Source organism: Mytilus edulis, chromosome 5 (assembly GCF_963676685.1).
Source record: "Mytilus edulis chromosome 5, xbMytEdul2.2, whole genome shotgun sequence".
Taxonomy (NCBI): Eukaryota; Metazoa; Mollusca; class Bivalvia; order Mytilida; family Mytilidae; genus Mytilus; species Mytilus edulis.
In genome coordinates this window covers 56,852,152-56,872,888 of record NC_092348.1, presented here as the reverse complement: position 1 = coordinate 56,872,888, position 20,737 = coordinate 56,852,152, and the positions used below count along the sequence as shown (strand labels likewise).

The following is a 20,737-nucleotide window of genomic DNA, read 5'->3' as shown; positions in this document are numbered from 1 at the left end:
CACATCCTTGAATAGTAGGTGTAAAGTTTATCAAAATTGAGAATAATAGTTGTCGCCTGTAGCTGTTTAGGAGGAGTTGCGCTGACTGCTTCTACCACACCCGTTTTACATACATTTCAAACTCGTTCCTTGTTGAGTATACACCTGTACCTAAATGTAGCCGTTTTCGATGGCAAAATAATGTGTGCACTCAATCACTTTGTTTTTTTGTTCCGTTGACACACATATTTTATTTTTAATACCAGTGTGTTTTTAGACTACAAAATATGATTAATTAAATCAAGGATTTGTATAGTTAGACTACTGAACTATACAAATCCTTAAATAAATGTAATACAAGAAAAATATGTATTTTACCACAATGAGGGGGGGGGGGGGGGGGGGGGCACAATGGTAGCCTTCCAAGCAGCTTTATATATATGTAGTAAACAGCTATTTTTTGTTTGTTTTGAACATCATATGGAATTTACAAAATGAAAATGTCTCGGATCATAAATTATCAAAAACACTAGTCTCGAGACTACAAAAACACCCGAAACGTCGCTATATGTCCCAGATCCCAGGTTATACTTCTTCTTCTTTGGAAGTCCACCCTATTTGCAGGGTCACCGCATTAAAATATCCTAGTTTTAGAAATTTTAAAATTTTGTTAGGTTTAAATATGTAACTTTGTTTTAGTAAAACAAAAATAATAAGGATAAAAGGTAAAACTTGTATATAAACTGTACGGTTACGTGCTCCATGGTAGGAGGAAATTAAGTGACAAACACTGTCAACATTTAATTAATCGATTCTTTCCCCAGTCTTTGTTGTATCCAGAAAATTATTTGGTTTTGATTTCTAAGTGTTTGTGTATATATGTAAGTGATATATGATCGTTTATGACTGTTGGCTACAGTTTTAAACGTAAAGCCGGGTTCATAAGCACGCATGCATGTTCTTCCACAACTAAAGATACCCGCTGAGCCTGATAACTCGACCAATAACAACCGGACTTAGTAGTGAACAGTTACACGTGAACAACAGTTGCTTAAGAATCTTATTTTAGACTTTGCTTGTCTTTATTACGTAATATGAAGAAAAAGATGTTTATTTCTATTAAATGGTTGGTTTTTTTGTGCACACAAAGAGCATAATACATTATGTAATGTTGAAATGGTACATAGCCATAGGATATTAGGATATTTGCAGACACATGTATCATAGTGGTCCGAGAGCACAATTATTTCGTAGTTCATTTATTTTAGACAATAAATGCAAATTAAAAAAAATCCCACCTGTGCTTTTACAGTGTTGTACTCCTTTTGGGACAAATTATATCAAAATTATAGAAAACTTCATCGGCTCTCTAACTCAAAATATGGACAATTTTATGTTAAAAGGGTCTAAATCTTTTAACAGCTTCTGAAGTGCTAATTTTTAACCTTTTTCAACTGGACCAAATCACTACTTTACTTTAAAATGCATTACCCAAATTTTTTGACAGTGTCATTTCATCCCTTGACTTGCTATTTGAGGCATAAAACATGGAGAAATACACTTTGAAGGGGTATAAAAAAAAATTGACAAGTAACACACTGTCCACACTAGGGACTACATTCGTGGACAACAAAAATCAAGGGACAACAATTGTGGTCTCGGACCTAATAGGATAATCTTAACAGTCATATATTTGAACCACTTGCTATCCTACAGAAGAAAAGAAAGATATTATGTGAAATGAAACAGGTACATGTACAAAAGACATTGTAAAGTGCTTTTTATACAAATTTAGTGAGGTCTTTATTATGGACTTCAACTTTTATGTACCAAGCTCCTCACATTTAACTTGATCCAAACAGGGCGTTAGATGAGGGTCATTTATACAACACATTTTGCACCAATTGTCTGAGATAATCTTCTTTCTTGTGAATTTAGAGTTCATAAATAAGTAATACATCTGGATTAAAGCATAGAAACACAAATATAGAAAGTCAGAATGCCACTTACATGTATGCATCAAAATTGAAAAAGCTTTGAAATGCTTATTTTGACCATATAATGCCAAAATTGGTCATTTGTGCAGAAATTCTATCAAATAAATGTTTAATTTCTTTAGTTTCATGCTATTTGACAAATTGACACCATCAAATCATTCAAGGAACTTGCCAAAGTACAAATTCTATATTTACTGATTTCACCTCTTAATAGGATAGAATACATGTAAGTTTACTAATCTTAATAAAACTTGGTATGACCATGATGACCAAAGCTTAATAAATTATAAGACTGCTTACAAAGTTTCTCAGCAATAGGACATGTATTATAGACGATATGATAAATTTCATATTTAACTTTGCGTGTTAAATTTTGACGTTAAAATTGAAAAATTTCAACTATCAACATTTGGGCTTTAAAAATTTAATTATTGCAAAAAAATACTTTTTAAATGCCTTTATACATGTATATAATATATTATGTATCAAAAGCAGTAGAGTACTCATTTGATTTATCAGACTTAGTATAATTATTCAAAAGTCAAATTTATATGAGCCTGTGCTTGAATATTGAGGTTTTCCAATGAAGGGGTGCCTGTAATACATAAAAATGTAATATTTTCCAGCAATTTTGAATTTGTGAAGCTTTTTGGTGATAAATAATCCTTACATATGTATTTAATGTATTTAAAATGGAAAGAAAAGTGACAAATAACATATATCATATTAGTTTAAAAGGGTCTTAGGCCAAGTAAGACTGATTGCTTGACTAGTTAAAAAGTTATTTGATTATTTCTGTATTTAAACTAACTAGTTAATAGTTTTTTGTTGATGTTTCATGCGCTGAAATTCTAACATTTTTTTTTCAAATTGGCACTGGGTTTCTACAAAGACCTTTATATTTCTTTAATTTTAAAAATGCAGTTTTCAGAATTTGTGATCTTCATATATTAAGGTTGTATAAAAAGAATTGTCAATAGAATGTTGAATGAATGGAGTTTGAGCAACCATTTTATATAAGAACCCAGTATATATTAACTCGCTGGTTTGTAATAAAAACTACTCTAAAAAAACATGACAGTCACATGTCTTGACGATCCGGTGTCTGGCAGACAAGCTACATAGCTGTACTTCATGTAACCCTTCTGAATTTTTCTCAATTACTATTCTAGTGATGCATATTTTTTAATGAAATATGGATGATACGAAAACGTATGACATACCAAACATATGAGACAACAATATCATCATAATTCGATTTATCCTTTTCAGTTTTAGATATTTGAAGTAATGCAGCCCTTTCATGATTTTTGGATTTTTCATGCTTGGAAATACTATCCACTTTATAACTTTTGAACCCTGATATAAATGAATTGCTCTTGGGGTCACTACTGTATAGAGTGTTTTATCAAGAACTAAAAAAGGGCATGGTACCGGTAATTTTTTTTAGCCAACAGGGGTCTTTGCACATCAACCATACTGAATACATGTAGGGCACATAAATGAATACAAATTAACTAGTATAAAGTTACACATATTTAGTTTTTCTCATTAAGCATGTTAAAAAAGTTACATAAATTTTACAAAGTTAAGCTGGTACATCATGTTCATGTTATTGTAGTGATGTTACCATAATATAATGATATTAGTATACATTGTGTAATAATCTCAGAGTTCAGTTGAGCAATTGAAATTGAAACAATGATCTACATGGAAATATATACATTAATCAAGTTGATCAAACCAAAAGTATGTTAATGCGTGTGGAATGCATACTTTTTAGCTCACCTGGCCCGAAGGGCCAAGTGAGCTTTTCTCATCACTTTGCGTTCATCGTCATCGTCGTTCGACGTCATCCTTAACTTTTACAAAAATATTCTCTTCTGAAACTACTGGGCTAAATTTAACCAAACTTGGCCACATTCATCATTGGGGTATCTAGTTTAAAAAACGTGTCCAGTGACCCGGCCAACCAACCAAGATGGCCGCCATGGCTAAAAATATAACATAGGGTTAAAATGTAGATTTTGGCTTATATCTCTGAAACCAAAGCATTTAGAGCCAATCTGACATGGGGTCAAATTGATTATCAGGTCAAGATCTATCTGCTTTTAAATTTTCAGATGAATTGGAGAACCTGTTGTTGGGTTGCTGCCCCTAAATTGGTAAGTTTAAGGAAATTTTGCCGTTTTTTATTATTATCTTGAATATTATTATAGATAGAGGTAAACTGTGAACAGCAATAATGTTCATCAAAGTAAGATTTACAAATAAGTCAACATGACCGAAATGGTCAATTGACCCCTGAAGGAATTATTGTCCTTTATAGTCAATTTTTAACAATTTTTCGTAAATTTTTGTAATCTTTTACAAAAATCTTCTCTGAAACTACTAAAGCAAATTTAACCAAACTTGTCCACAATCATCATTAGGGTATGTAGTTTAAAAAAAAGTGTCAGTTGACCAGGCCAGCCAACCAAGATGGCCGTCATGGCTAAAAATAGAACCTAGGGGTGAAATGTAGATTTTGGCTGATAACTCTGAAACCAAAGCATTTAGAGCAAATCTGACTTCAGTTAAAATTGTTTATCAAGTCAAGATCTATCTGCCCTGAAATTTTCAGATGAATCCGACAACCCGTTGTTTGGTTGCTACCCCTTAATTGGTAATTTTCAGGAAATTTTGCCGTTTTTGGTTATTATTTTGAATATTATTATAGATAGAGATAAACTGTAAACAGCAATAAGGTTCAGCAAAATAAGATCTACGAATAAGTCAAATGACCAAAATGGTCAGTTGACCCCTTCAGGAATAATTGCCCTTTCAATTTTACCAATTTTTCTTAAATTTTTGTAATCTTTTACAAAAATCTTCTCCTCTGAAACTATTAAGACAAAATGTAACCAAACTTGTCCACAATCATTATAAGAGTATCTAGTTTAAAATTTGTGTCTGATGACCCTGCCCGTTAACCAAGATGGCAGACATGGCTAAAAATAGTACATAGGGTAAAATGCAGTTTTTGGTTTATATCTCTGAAACTGAAGCATTTAGAGCAAATCTGACTGGTGACAAAAATGTTTATCAGATTTAGATATATCTGCCCTGAAATTTTCAGACAAAACCAGTTGTTGGGTTGTTGCCCCTGAGTTAGTAATTTTATTGAAATTTTGCAGTTTTTTGCTATTATCTTAGATATTATTATAGTATCTAATGATATCTTATGCTATAAATTATGATTTTAACCTTATTTTACATGATTTCCAAAGCATCAGTAAATACAGGTGAGTGACACAGGCTCTTTAGAGCCTCTAGTTCTGTTTGTGATCAATATTGTTGCGTCAGCTGTGCTGTTCATGCGTCCATAGAATCTTGATTTCTTTCATAGCTGGTATAAATACAAGTAACATGCAACCAACTTACATGTACATCATTTAATACATGTAAGTCAATGCTTGTTGCCGTTTGATCAACAAAAAAACCAATACCGCAACCTGATATCGATCTAGATAACCTTAATGGCACATGGCATCTAATTTTTTGGAACAAAATGTGCATGGCGTCCAAAAAAAGGTGCATGGTGTCAGGTAAAAGGGCATGGTGTCGCGCCATGCTAAATTGCTTTAGATAAAACACTAGTAGAATATTGTTTACAAACCATACGGTCTGGGCCTTCTTCTTACACTCATGGAAACGTTTTCTGCTGCCAAAATTCATTCCCTGATATGTAACAGGTATGGGACAACTGCCAAATGGGGAACAATTCCCCAAAGGAGTAACAAACCCTCATTCATTGTGTCATTTGAGTATTCATTCTTAGACGGAAATGGCCGCATTTGTGTTCATTCTTAATATTTAAATGTAAGTTGTATTAGATAATAATACATAACATATATAAAGATTGAGAATGAACACGGATGTGGCCACTTTCATTTTTGACAAAAACCATAGATCTGCAAAGTGAGATATTATGGCATATTTGATAGATTTTTCATATTAAACTTGAAGTTGAGCTTCTTTATTGGCTTAAACTGTTCACATCTTTCGTATACACCAACTGAATCGGCTGAAGTAGACTGTTTAAAAAGTGTCCAAAATCTTTCATCAGATGAACCTGAAGTTTGAGACCAAAATATGCCCTTACCAGACCTACTCCTTTGCACCATTATATTAAAGTTAAGTGACCCATTTCTAGTAAATTTTGTTTTTAACACTTTCAAAAAGTAAAACAACAAAAATACCAAGACTCCAAGGAAAATTCAAAATAGACAGTAAGTTATCAAATTGCAAAATCAATAGCTCAAACACATCAGACCTATGGATAACAAATGTCATATTCCTGACTTGTAAAAGGCATTTCCTTAAATATAAATGTAGAAAATGGTGGATTAAACCTGCTTTTATAGCAAGCTAAACCTCTAATTTGTACCGCAGTTGCATTAAATTCCATTATATTGACAAAGGTGTGTTAACAAAACAAACAGATATTAAAGGTAAAAATGTACATGTAGGCCTAGGGGTACCACAGTCAACATTGTGTTTTTATCTTAAATCACCATAAAACAAAGAAACACAAAAAGGCATATAGACAAAGCATATTAGAAAAAATGAAAGACAAGAATACAAAAATTATCATACTACAATAACACAAATTGTGACAATGACAGAAATACTCAAATGATAGATTGTTACTCATTTGGGGAAAAATAACTGAACCCCATTTGTTGGGTAGTCCCCAACTTGTGTAACAAAACAGTACAGAAATAGATATGTTAAAATGATGTTAGAACAGTTAAAGTGGGCACCATTACTGGAGGATAAAAGGAAAAACAAACATTTATCATGTGTACAACTTTTGCCAGATTTTTATCAAATTATTATTAAAGGTTTAAATCAGCAAATATCTCAGACAAATTAAAAAAATGTGCTGATCAAGTATTTGAAAAAAAAGTTATGCCCCTTGGATATTTTAATTACCACTATAATAAAAAATTTATAAATTTGCTCCCTCTTCATATATGATTAAGATTTTGACAAAAGTTTATGAGTTTGATTTTATGTAAACAATGGTAAAGGTAACCCAATTAATTTATGTTGTTAAGGTGGTATGGGTGTCTTCCTCCATCTTGGATTGTAAAAAACAGAGAATCAAAGGTCCAGATTTTCCATCAAGTTAGCAAAATTTGATGCAGGAATGCAGATGTTTAATGTACATTTTCATTTAAAAGTACCAATTTATAAGAATTTAACTTCTAAATATTGATATTTTTGCAAATGTTAATTATTTTTTTTTTTTTTTTTTTTTTTTAATCGGCATTTAAGGGGAGGTAACTCTAAAGAAGTGAATTTTCTGAAGGATTCTGTATGGAATTTTCCTATTTTGTATTTTAGCCGGAAAAAACGTACGGTGACCCTATCTTTTCTTTTGATATTCTCAAAGCAGTGTCTGAAAGCTATCTTTTCCTGAAGTATTTAACAATTCTATCATTTTGTTTGGTTTCTAATCACAAAATGGTGTTTTTTCCTGTATAATCCATACAAAATGTGTCATTTTGTCCCGTCCTGTAGCTTGAGAAAATGCGCGGTGACCTATCATTTTTATTATATTTTTCAACATGTATCAATAGATACAACGTTTTGGCAAAGTATGAACAAATTCTATCATTAGCTCACCTGGCTTAAAAGGCCATGTGAGCTTTTCTCATCACTTGGCGTCCGTCGTCGTCGTCGTCGTTAACAATTTTTCAAACATCTTCTCCTCTGAAACTACTGAATGGATTTGAATGAAACTTAAAATGATTGTTCCTTAGATTATCCTGCACATAGTGTGTGCTTCGATTTTTGATCCGTCAAAAAACATGGCCGCCGTTACTTAAAATAGAACATAGGGGTCAAATGCAGTTTTTGGCTTATATCTCAAAAAACGGAAGCATTTAGAGCAAATCTGACATGGGGTAAAAATGTTCATTAGGTCAAGATCTATCAGCCCAGAAATTTTCAGATGAATCAAACAAACCATTGTTGGGTTGCTGCCACTTAATTGGTAATTTTAAGGAAATTTTGCAGTTTTTGGTCATTATCTTGAATATTATTATAGATGAAGATAAACTGTAAACAGCAAAAATGATCAGCAAAGTAAGATCTATAGATAGGTTAATATGACCAAAATTGTCAATTGACCCCTTAAGGGTAAATGTCCTTTAATGACAATTTTCACAATTTGTTCATCATATTTGCTAACTTTAAAAAATCTTCTCCTCTGAAACTACTGAATGGATTTGGATGAAACTTAACATGATAGTTCCTTAGATTATCCTGCACAAAGTGTGTGCTTCGATTTTTGATCCGTCAAAAAACATGGCCGCCCTTACTTTAAATAGAACATAGGGGTCAAATGCAGTTTTTGGCTTATATCTCAAAAACGAAAGCATTTAGAGCAAATCTGACAGGGTAAAAATGTTCATTAGGTCAAGATCTATCAGCCCTGAAATTTTCAGACGAATCAAACAAACCATTGTTGGGTTGCTGCCACTTAATTGGTAATTTTAAGGAAATTTTGCAGTTTTTGGTCATTATCTTGAATATCATTATAGATAAAGATAAACTGTAAACAGCAAAAATGATCAGCAAAGTAAGATCTACAAATAGGTTAATATGACCAAAATTGTAAATTGACCCCTTAAGGGGTAAATGTCCTTTAATGACAATTTTTCACAATTTGTTCATCATATTTGCTAACTTTAAAAAATCTTCTCCTCTGAAACTACTGAATGGATTTGGATGAAACTTAGCATGATAGTTCCTTAGATTATCCTGCACAAAGTGTGTGCTTCGATTTTTGATTCGTCAAAAAACATGGCCGCCCTTACTTTAAATAGAACATAGGGGTCAAATGCAGTTTTTGGCTTATATCTCAAAAACGAAAGCATTTAGAGCAAATCTGACAGGGGTAAAAATGTTCATTAGGTCAAGATCTATCAGCTCTGAAATTTTCAGACGAATCAAACAAACCATTGTTGGGTTGCTGCCACTTAATTGGTAATTTTAAGGAAATTTTGCAGTTTTTGGGTATGATCTATGTCGGTTACGCAGGTTTTATTTTACCTTGACCTCATTTTCACAGTCCATTGCTAAGTTTTAAGTGTTTGTGTTTTGGTCTCATTTTCTTTATTTATAAACAGTAAGTCATATATATTTGTAATATTGAAGAATTGTTAGCTGTACATGTTTGCCTGGCATGGTTCAATATGTTCAATAAGGCATTGTTTACCAGGTGAGCGATTCAGGCTCTTGAGAGCCTCTTGTTTTTATTTTAGACTCCCATACCACCTTAAAAGTTTTAATTGATTGGTAAAAAAAAATTGATGTATAGACTCATATGACTAATTGTTTATTGACTCTCAATTTGACAATGTGTGATGGCAGTTTTCCTCTATTTCAGATATTTGAATCAAGCATTTTTAACAGATGAAAAATGAAAATATGATTTCAAGGCTGAAGAGGTAGGAAAATATGAAAAAAAAGCAAAATAACAAATATACTATAAACTCCAAGGAAAATTCAAAATAGAAAGTCCCATATCAAAATTATTAAAGCTCAAACACATCAAATAAATGGAAAACAACAGTCATATTCCTGACTTGGTACAGGTATTTCCTTGGATGGAAAAAAATTATGGATTAATCCTAGTTTTATAGCTAGCTGAACCCCACACTTACATTGTATATGACTATATGCATAAAATAAAAGATAGAATTGTTTTCATAACAGGGTGGATGAGGTCTTTTCTTGGTATGTCTATGTCCCCTCCCTCCAATGTTCTTCTGTAACATCCACTTATCACATTGTACTTGTTATAGACATACTGTTGGGGTCAAAGGTTCTATACGGCATAGTAATATAATACGAATTACAAGCAGAGAACTAAACCTTGTGTGTTGATTTTAATGTTGAATACTTAAACATTCTTGTTTATAAATATTGTAAACAAGGGTAAAAAAAGAAATAACAAAAATGCAATGAGGAAATTACAAAATGGGAAGTCTCTTACAAATGGCAATATCAAAAGCTCAAACATATCAAACGAAAAGATAACAACTGTCATATTCCTGACTTGGTACAGGCATTTCCTATGTAAAAAATGGATGATAAAGCCTGGATTTGTAGCTAGCTAAACCTCTCACTTGTTTGACAATCATATAAAAATTCCATTATATTGACAAGAATGTGTGAACAAAATAAACATACAGCGGCCAACATTATCATGATTAATCACTATAAAAGTTGATAGACAATAAATAACCTTTCCACTAAAAATAATCAGCAAAGCAAGATTATAGCCCACTCAAGTTCCTTTTTTTTCAGGAAAGATATTAATATTTGATGTCCCTTTTTGGCCATATTGCTCTTTACATGTAAAGGTACTTTGACATCCTTGCCATTCCTTGACTTTCAAACATATGGCTTAATTTTGGCATTCCTGTAAATTTTAAGTCCATAAAGGATCTCAAACTCGTACAATTTTTGTATGCCTAAAGCAAGACATATGTATGCCGTTTCCGGCGATTCAGGCAGTGGCGGCCTCAACAATGTATTAGTTTGTGATTAAGTCTAGTTTATGGTGAACCACCAGTGATAAGTCATGGATATTTGGTATGTAGTTGTATTAGTATTGGCACATCTCATTTCCATGGAGATTATTTGGCCCCTCAGTGACCCCATCAATCATGGTCTATTGACTTTGAAACTTTTGTTTAGTTTTCATGTATTAGTTTGTGAGTAGGTCGATTTATAGGGAACCACGAGTGGTAGGTCAATGATATTTGGCATGCAGTTGAAATATCACTGGCACTTTTAATTTCCATGGATATTATTTGACCGAGCCCCTCAGTTATGAATTATTGACTTTGAAATTTTGCTTGTTTTAGATATGTTAATTTGTGTATAGGTTTGCAGAAAGGAACTACTTATGATAAGTCAATGGTATTTGGTATGCAGTTGTATTAGCATTAGCACATCTCATTTCCGTGGAAATTGCTAAGCCATGTACCTTCAGTCATGGTTCATTGACTTTGAATATTTTCAAACTTGCATATGAAAGTGTTTCTATTATAATTTTTATATTTGCATTATAGAAATTACAAAAAAGCATGTACCTTCAGTCATACACAAATTAACATATCTAAAACAAGCAAAATTTCAAAGTCAATAATCCATAACTGAGGGGCTCGGTCAAATAACCTATCTCTGTGAGTTTATTAAAACTTTATTTTTATTTTTTCCAAAGCTATGTTTTCAATTGATATTAAATTGCATCCTTAAAGTATTGTTAAATATTTAATTCGAAAAATATATAATCATGGAAAATCGCACTAAGCAGAACTAAATGCTTCTATTTTGTTTTAGGTACACGTAAGCAATTTTTCCAAATTAAGAGTGAAATTGAGGTTGACTTAGAACATAACCTAGATAATAAAGATTTGAAATAGACAACAGAAATATGGAAATTGACCAGTCCAATGTCTTTGAAAGTGACAATGACACTAAAGGTAGAGAAGAAGTTGTTGATGTCAGCTGTCAAAAGATGGATTTCAAAGACGTCAAAAATCAGAAGAACCAGACTGTAGATGGAGTGGAATATAAATATACAGATGAAGATTGTGACGATGAATATGATGATGACGATGACTATGATGAAGACCTTTGTTATGGGGATGGGGTGGATGACACAACCTTTGTGACGATGAAATCAATGATCTTTTATTGGATAACAGCGACAAAGAGGTTAAATGGACGTATTGAAAAAGATGCAGAGAAATATTTAGTTTCTGCATTAGCAGTTTGTAATTTTGAACAAAGAAAAGCTTTGATGAAAGTACAAACAGTAGAGCATACTCCATTGTCACTTGCTTGTGAGATTTCAAATCTCAGACTCGTCAAATTTTTAGTTGAGCACTGTGGAGCTGACGTAAATGAATTCTTCGGTTGGCCATTGTATTGGTCAATTTATAAAAAGCATAAAAACATTATCCAGTATCTGGTAGAAAGGAATGTAGATGTAGGGATGTGCTTTGTTAACAATTGCAACATGCTGATGGCCTCTCTTGATATCTACCATGGAGGTTCTATGCCCATAGCAACAGGCAAAAATATGAATGAAATTGACAGATTGAAAATAGTTCAACAAAACCAGCAGGTCAAGATTACTCCGTGTACAGATATAGTGAATCTCTTAGTAGAAAATGATGCAGTAAGAAAAAGTAGTCCTCTCATATTGTTCAATATTTTAAAAGTATTTTTAAATGACAAAGAAAGCCACACAAATGTTAATTTTAAGAAGGTGTTAGATAAGATATCGAACCTTGACGAAGTTAAAGATGAAAATGGAAGGTCAATTCTTGAGCATGCTATTCTCGACCCTAAGATAAACATTGGGACTGCTACCTTGATTTTAAAGAAAGGGGACATAAACGCTGTAAATACATTTAAAGCTGTTCGTGTGCCAACACTAAAAAAGAACTTCAGTGATTTGAATGAGAGTGTAGATGCAATCTGGACAGATATAATGGATGAAAGCAGGTCAGAGAACAAAATATCTTATATAGGTCTTTCCAGTAAGCACTGTTTGCACCCAATTGTATATGCTGCATATCAAGGAAATTTAAAACTTTTGGCATGCCTCATTTTTTTCCCTAATATACCACTGAAAAACAAGCTTGATGCAGTTGAGATTTATGGTGCTTATCTAGTTATTAAATATCTGAAATTTGCAGATGCATTACTTTGCTGGAATGTGTCTACAGAGATGAGACTAGGGAAAGATATAATTTCTTCGCTGAATCCTTCATCCGCGATAGGCACTGGTAGTGATTTACAAAAATTGTTAAACTACCTGCATGACGAGTATTACCGAAAAAGAAAAGAATCCGAAAACCTTATGAAGACAATAATTCCGTTTAAGAGGTGTGCCTTTGACTTCCATTTAGAATTTCAGTCTATGGAAAGTCTAGAACATTTAGGACTAGAAACGTCTAAAGATATTATAATACAGGCTGGTCTGCTATATGAAAGGGTAATCGGGTATGGAAATTCTTTCACATTAGCAGTCTTGTTATTAGTCTCAAAGCGTTATCACCAAGACCAGTTTTTGGGACATTTGAAATCCAGTATATCTTTGCTGACAAGCAGTCTCTGTTTTTACATTAAGAATCAAGTGTTCGATAGGAAGAAACCTTTGATTGTTATACAGCAGATAGTAAAAGCACTTGCACTTGCAATATCGAATGAAAAGCTTCGCAAACAACTTGACTTTGGTACCATTATGGCTATATTGAAATGTATTTTCTTAGTCTGCTACAAGTTTCCAGGAGCTAGTACACAGTTTGTAAAAGATCAAATGACCTTTTTGTTGATTATAATCTATAAGATTGATGAACATGAAAAGACTAGTGATGAAACCAGTCAGTTCAGAAGATGTCTTTTACAGATCGTCAAGTTAGACATTACAGATTCCTATAACCAAACATTACTGCATTATTCTGTTTTAATTAGGAAAATAGTGCTGGAGAATATATATGACATTGACAAGAATGGTATTTTCAGTCTTCCACCAATCAAATGGTGGTTATCTCAGTTTGAAAATGCCTTCCGTGTGACACAACTCCTACTTGAGAGTAGAGCAGACCCAAATGCATTTGATGTTAATGGCCAAACACCTCTTCATACATTCTTCCTTAGTTTTGAGTCTGGGAAAGATCTTACTCAAGAAGATAAAGTTGTTTTGGATGCACTGCTAGAAGCCGGAGCTCATCAAGATTATATAGATGTATGGGAAATGACACCGATTGATTATTCAGAATTCACTTGCCTACCTCTTTGTCGGGCGAGAAATAGAACACTACAGTGCCTCGTTTCAAGAGTCATATTGAAAAATGGTATTCAATTCAAAGGGGAACTGTCTGTTCACTTGGAAAATTTTGTGAGGTCTCATGCAAGGCATGGAAAACTTTCATCCAACCACCAAGAGAAATACATGTATCAAATGAACATGATAGACAACTAGTGAGAATCTTTTATCAAAGATGCTAGATCATGTAGATAGTTGTTGTTTTTATGTTTTGTTTGTTTGTTTGTTTTATAATTTTACATGAAAAAAAACCCATCATTTTCACTCACCTGTGTTTGTTTATCCTGTGCGTGCCAAGACTGATTTATTGTTAGTTTTCTAATTTTAATTAGCAATTATTCCATGCATGTTCAGGACAAGCTTATCTTGTAATGGCAGTAATTCAATGATATCTAATAACTAATACCAATAATTATACACTGTTTTACCTCGTTTGTCAGTCCATCCATCCGCCAGTACGTCAATCTGTCATTCTGTCCCATGATTATTTTTCGTCGTTAATTGATGTTAATTAGGGAGCTACCATTTGATTTTTATGGGGGGCTAGGATGAAATTTGAAAAAAATAGGCAGGACAGGAGTTTTGAGTAAAAAAAAAGGCAGGATGAGAAACTTGTTAAAAAAAAAGGCAGGATGACAATTTGTGTAAAAAAAGTCAGGATAAACCAGTAAATAAAAAGGCAGGACCGAATAAAGTAAAAAATAAAAAGGCAGGACAGAGATTACAACTAAAAAAAAAAAGCAGGACAAAATTTTTCATCCTAGCCCCCCCATAAAAATCAAATGGTAGTTCCCTTAGTGGATCTATGATGGAATATCTGACACACCATACTGGAATTTTAGTGTATTTGCTGAGTGAAATGTTAAACAATACTAAGGCCTATTTTTTGCAATGTCCTCTAGTACTGTGACAGCTTAACCATGTCAACATTCGTAAATCATAATTTAAAAAAATACCTTATTTATATCTAAAAGTAAAATAACAACAACAAAAAACTGAAATCACAGGAACATTCAAAACGGAAAGTGCCTTATCAAATGGCAATATCAAAAGCTCAAACACATAAAACGAATTGAATACAACTGAATTGGTATAGGGATTTCCTTATGTATGAAATGGTGGATGTAACCTGGTATTATAGCTAGCAAACTCTCAATAGTGTAGTTGTATTAAATTTCATTACATTCAATATGACAATATTGTATTAACAAAACAAACATACACAATAGGTATAACACAATGGCAAGCTAAGGTAATATGTTCTTATAAAGAAAAAAGAGAAGAAATAGCATATTCACTCCAAAGGTATTAAAGCCCACGGAACAATATAGATATTAATTTTGCCGATTCAAACCATGGACTGCTGACAGTGATAACATTTACACAATACTGTAGCTACATATGGTAAGAGTGTGTACAGCAAGTTTAAAAATACCAGAGAAAATTCTTCATCTGACTCACAGGGACTTGGTAAGCAGATTGAAATTTTGTTAAATTAAATCATTGTTTTTTATCAAAGTTTTTTTTAGTATTTACTGTCTTATTTGTATTACTTTATTAACGTATTTGACGTTGACATCAATATTTCTTTGTTTTCTAGCAATGTGCAGTTTACTGTCCGTATGCTGAAAAATTCTACGTTAATAAAGTAATACAAACAGACAGGAAATATAAAAAAAAATTGATTAACAAAATTTTAATCTGCTAACCGAGTACCTGCGAGTCGGATGAAGAATTTTCACTGCTATTTTTAAACTTGCTGTGATTTGACTGCAGTTTGTTACAGTCGTATTTTGGCTTTAGCTCCTTACTATGAAAATAAAATTGCAAACGATGTAATTTCACACTTGCTGAACTTGAGAATGAATGTATGTTGGAAATCTGTTCTGTGAATAGTTTAATACATGTATCAAATGAACTCAACATTATCAAAGATCCATCAAAATGAGGCCAATATCAAATGAACCATGTCAGACAGACGTATGCACCCTACAATCATTCCATACAAAAATTCAGTAGTTTAATTTCTATAAGTACCATGGAAACGGAACAAACCACAAAAAAAACTAAACATCTGCGAATAAAATATGAAAATGGGGCCAAGGTCACATTAACCCTGCCAGACAGACATTTACACCTAACAATAGTTTTATACACCAAAAATATGTATTTGACCTGATGCTTATCGTAATTGATACTGAAAAAAACTTAACATTGACAAATCAACCATGAAAATGAGGTGAAGATCATATAAAAACTGCCAGACACATGAAACCTTTCAATTATTCCATACACAACGGAGCGTGGCCTCATTGGTTATGGTATCAAGGAAAACTAAATGGGAAAAAAACCTAAACATTCGTCCATTGAACTATGAATGTGAGTGAAGAGTTTCAGTCGGATATGACATGTTCCATTAAGTTACAACTATTCCGTACACCAAATAAAGTTGATCTATTGCTTATATCAACGCAAATTTAATCTTGATCACTGATCCTGGGTTCGAGGTCAGAAGATCCCTTATACATAGAAAGGATCCCTGATATATATAATTTATAACAAAGTATTTTAAATTACAAAAAATACCACATAGAAATGGAAAGTTTACAATAAGAGAATTTACATCATCTCTTTTTATACGACCGCAAAATTTGAAAAAAATTTCGTCGTATATTGCTATCACGTTGGCGTCGTCGTCTGCGTCGTCGTCGTCGTCGTCGTCGTCCGAATACTTTTAGTTTTCGCACTCTAACTTTAGTAAAAGTGAATAGAAATCTATGAAATTTTAACACAAGGTTTATGACCACAAAAGGAAGGTTGGGATTGATTTTGGGAGTTTTGGTCCCAACATTTTAGGAATTAGGGGCCAAAAAGGGCCCAAATAAGCATTTTCTTGGTTTTAGCACTATAACTTTAGTTGAAGTTAATAGAAATCTATGAAATTTTGACACAAGGTTTATGACCACAAAAGAAAGGTTGGGATTGATTTTGGGAGTTTTGGTTCCAACAGTTTAGGAATTAGGGGCCAAAAAAGGGCCCAAATAAGCATTATTCTTGGTTTTTGCACAATAACTTTAGTTTAAGTAAATAGAAATCAATGAAATTTAAACACAATGTTTATGACCACAAAAGGAAGGTTGGTATTGATTTTGGGAGTTTTGGTCCCAACAGTTTAGGAATAAAGGGCCCAAAGGGTCCAAAATTAAACTTTGTTTGATTTCATAAAAAATTGAATAATTGGGGTTCTTTGATATGCCGAATCTAACTGTGTATGTAGATTCTTAATTTTTGGTCCCGTTTTCAAATTGGTCTACATTAAGGTCCAAAGGGTCCAAAATTAAACTTAGTTTGATTTTAACAAAAATTGAATCCTTGGGGTTCTTTGATATGCTGAATCTAAAAATGTACTTAGATTTTTTATTATTGGCCCAGTTTTCAAGTTGGTCCAAATCGGGGTCCAAAATTAAACTTTGTTTGATTTCATCAAAAATTGAATAATTGGGGTTCTTTGATATGCCAAATCTAACTGTGTATGTAGATTCTTAATTTTTGGTCCCGTTTTAAAATTGGTCTACATTAAAGTCCAAAGGGTCCAAAATTAAACTAAATTTGATTTTAACAAAAATTGAATTCTTGGGCCTCTTTGATATGCTGAATCTAAACATGTACTTAGATTTTTGATTATGGGCCCAGTTTTCAAGTTGGTCCAAATCAGGATCCAAAATTATTATATTAAGTATTGTGCAATAGCAAGATATTTTCAATTGCACAGTATTCAGCAATAGCAAGAAATCTTCAATTAACAGTATTGTGCAATAGCAAGAAATCTTCAATTGCACAGTATTGTGCAATAGCAAATATTTTCAATTGCACAGTATTGCACAATAGCAAGAAATATCTAATTGCACAATATTGTGCAATAGCAAGAAATTCCAATTGGATTTCAATTGGAGTTATCTTTCTTTGTCCAGAATAGTAGTTGAATCAACTTAAATCATTGTTTTATACAATATACAATGTATATTCACTTTTACTACCAACTGATAGATTAAAACAATCTTTACCATTCAGTAATAACAAGCACTTTTTTTACATTTTAATATTTTATGATGTATTTAAATGAGTAGTTATTGTTGCAAACTTCATTAGAAATTTGAATTGAGATCAGTTTTGAAATAAGGGAAAGGGGGATGTGAAAAAAAAATTGGGGGGTCAATTTTTTTCATTTCAGATTTCATAAATAAAAAGAAAATTTCTTCAAACATTTTTTTGAGAGGATTAATATTCAACAGCATAGTGAATTGTTCAAAGGCAAACATATTTTTTTTAAGTTCATTAGACCACATTCATTCTGTGTCAGAAACCTATGCTGTGTCAACTATTTAATCACAATCCAAATTTAGAGCTGAATCCAGCTTGAATGTTGTGTCCATACTTGCCCCAACCGTTCAGGGTTCAACCTCTGCGGTCGTATAAAGCTGCGCCCTGCGGAGCATCTGGTTATAGTTTGCAATCGAAAAAAGTCGAATTTCGAATTTCTCTGTGATATGAAATTTGCATGTTTCCAGGTGTATTCTTTTTCTCTCTTTTTTAATATTATGCAAAATTTCGCATAAATTAGCTACCATACTTAAATGTGATGTGGGGAATTAATGTAGGATCGAAAATCCTTGTCCAAAGGGGAAGCGTGCCTCTGAGAATAAGATATTTGAAGATTTGCCGGTATCAATTGGTGATTTGATGGGGGCAAATTGAGTTTGAGTAATAAGAAATCGATTGATGTACATAATTTCTACTATAAAAGGGATATTTTGTCATTTAGAGATAGAAGGTGCTTGCCGCTCCAACTTATGTTTATGAATTTCGATGTATTTAATATGGATCGTCCTCGCTCTGGTATCGTTAGTTCTACAACCACATAGTTCAACAATTACTATAAAGGGTCCGTCAAATTGAGAGCAATTTCGATCTTATGGATGCATCTAGAATATGTATCCGTCTAGTATATGACTTGTACGGCTTTTGGTGCATTCTGTGCAGGAGACACTCAATACCAGGTTTCCCTTCTTTTGCAGTTCATTCGAATCTTTCAGTTTTTGTTTCTTACATACATGTAGCTTGATTTTAATAATATCGATTTGTGAGATTTTAAAATCGGTACACTACGTGCTGAATACATTGTTGGCTGCTAATGGTCAGGTTACTAGGTTCTTACAATGAGATATGTTCCTGCTCATCAGCAAACATGATGGATTATGTGTGTGCGTGTAAGAAATTGTACATGATGAGTTAATAATGTTTTTTATCGCTGTTTTGTGCATTTTTCCTTCTTTTTTTTTGTGATAATTTTTCATATCATGCTACTCGCTTGAGATGGAAAATTATCGCTAGAAACTAAGGAGCCACGTGGCGTTGCTAATGAAATTGACATAAAATTGACAACGTTGTCATAGGTAAAATAGCGATAAAGAGACCGGCTCAGCCGAGAAAAGCAATCTTGTTGAGATAACCAACGATAATCTATAATTATACTGCACGCGTTCTATTTGAGCAGTCAACATGCGTGGACCGTATATTTCTATGTCATATACAGTCACTAACATGATATCACTTTTCCTCATGAATATTTAAATATAAATTGCCGAGATTATAATTACTTATACATACGACCTATTCAACCTGTTCTTATTTTCAATGTATACAACGACTCAAACTTACTTCTTTTGCAATTTTTATTAAAAAAAAACATATTTCACTTGTTAATATTTTTGCTCTGCAAACTATAAATCATTATATTTTTGTTCATTCTTAAACAAATTCGTTCACCATCGATTGCGAATTTCAACAGGTAATGTACATGTCATCGTGTTGCTTATTTCTCCGCCTGCATGATATGAGGCCTTTTTATAAAAGGGGGAAGTTTCCCAATATTTAAATCAATGATGACATTACAGGTAACACATTAAACAACAATTGCAAATGTTTTTTTTTTAGATTGCAGTATAAAGACAATAAAAGTGCATTGACTTGACATATCAACGATATAAGGATTCGGCTCGAAACGTGGAAAAAGCTCGACCGAGCCTCGCATTTCCCCGTTTCTAAGCCTCATCCTTATATCGTTGATATGTCAAGTCAATGCACTGTTATTGTCTATGTATCATTAAGATTTGCGGATCCAAAGCGGGTCCGGGGTGAAAAACTTTTTTATTTTGATCATCCTTTTGAATGGGGACATATGGTTTGAACCCATCCCCTCTTCTTGTGTATACATAGTAATTTCTAGAATTGAACTAGTTTTTAAAAACTTGTTGACTAAAAATAAATACTACAGCAGTCGATATATTTAAGATGTATACCCTTATTTCAGACATAGGGTATTGCAAAATGGGAACTTTCAAAAATAGTATCAGCCGCGGTGCTTTGCTGGAACGACGTCCGTCCTTATCTCATGTATCTCCGGACAATACCATATAATTACATTAGATGTATGTTTCATTACAATACGTTATTCTGATTGGCTAACTGCACATCATGTGTTATTCCTTAAGCAGTTGTATCACTCAATAAAACTTCTCATTCATGATGACACGAGGTCCTACAATAAAGTGCACAGGTAAATAAAATAAAAACTTGATAAAAGGCGTGTTTTCATGATCCAATAGGTAAAAATGTAATTATAAGTATTGAATGCTTTTTTTTGTAACTTTATAGGGTTGTAAAAGCGTTGACCGTGCGCACATTTTAAGTATGAAGCGCTTCCGCGCTTCATACAAAATGTACTTCGGTCAACGCTTTTACACCCCAATAAATTTACAAAAAAGAGCATTCAATTCTTAATTATTTAGATCAGAAA

The 20,737-nt window shown here is 32.8% G+C and overlaps 1 protein-coding gene across 1 annotated transcript; it reads left to right on the top strand.

Annotated features, from left to right (window-relative positions):
• The first annotated feature begins 789 nt into the window (after positions 1-789).
• LOC139524011 (protein fem-1 homolog A-like) lies at positions 790-14,147 on the top strand. Its single transcript, XM_071318531.1, has 3 exons — positions 790-860; positions 9,418-9,478; positions 11,382-14,147. The coding sequence occupies exon 3, from the start codon at positions 11,476-11,478 to the stop codon at positions 14,035-14,037; it is 2,562 nt and encodes an 853-aa protein (XP_071174632.1). The 5' UTR covers positions 790-860; positions 9,418-9,478; positions 11,382-11,475; the 3' UTR covers positions 14,038-14,147.
• Positions 14,148-20,737: the final 6,590 nt, after the last annotated feature.

Coding starts and splice junctions, on each gene's coding strand:
- LOC139524011 (XM_071318531.1), top strand. CDS start 11,476: ATGGAAATTGACCAGTCCAATGTCTTTGAAAGTGACAATGACACTAAA.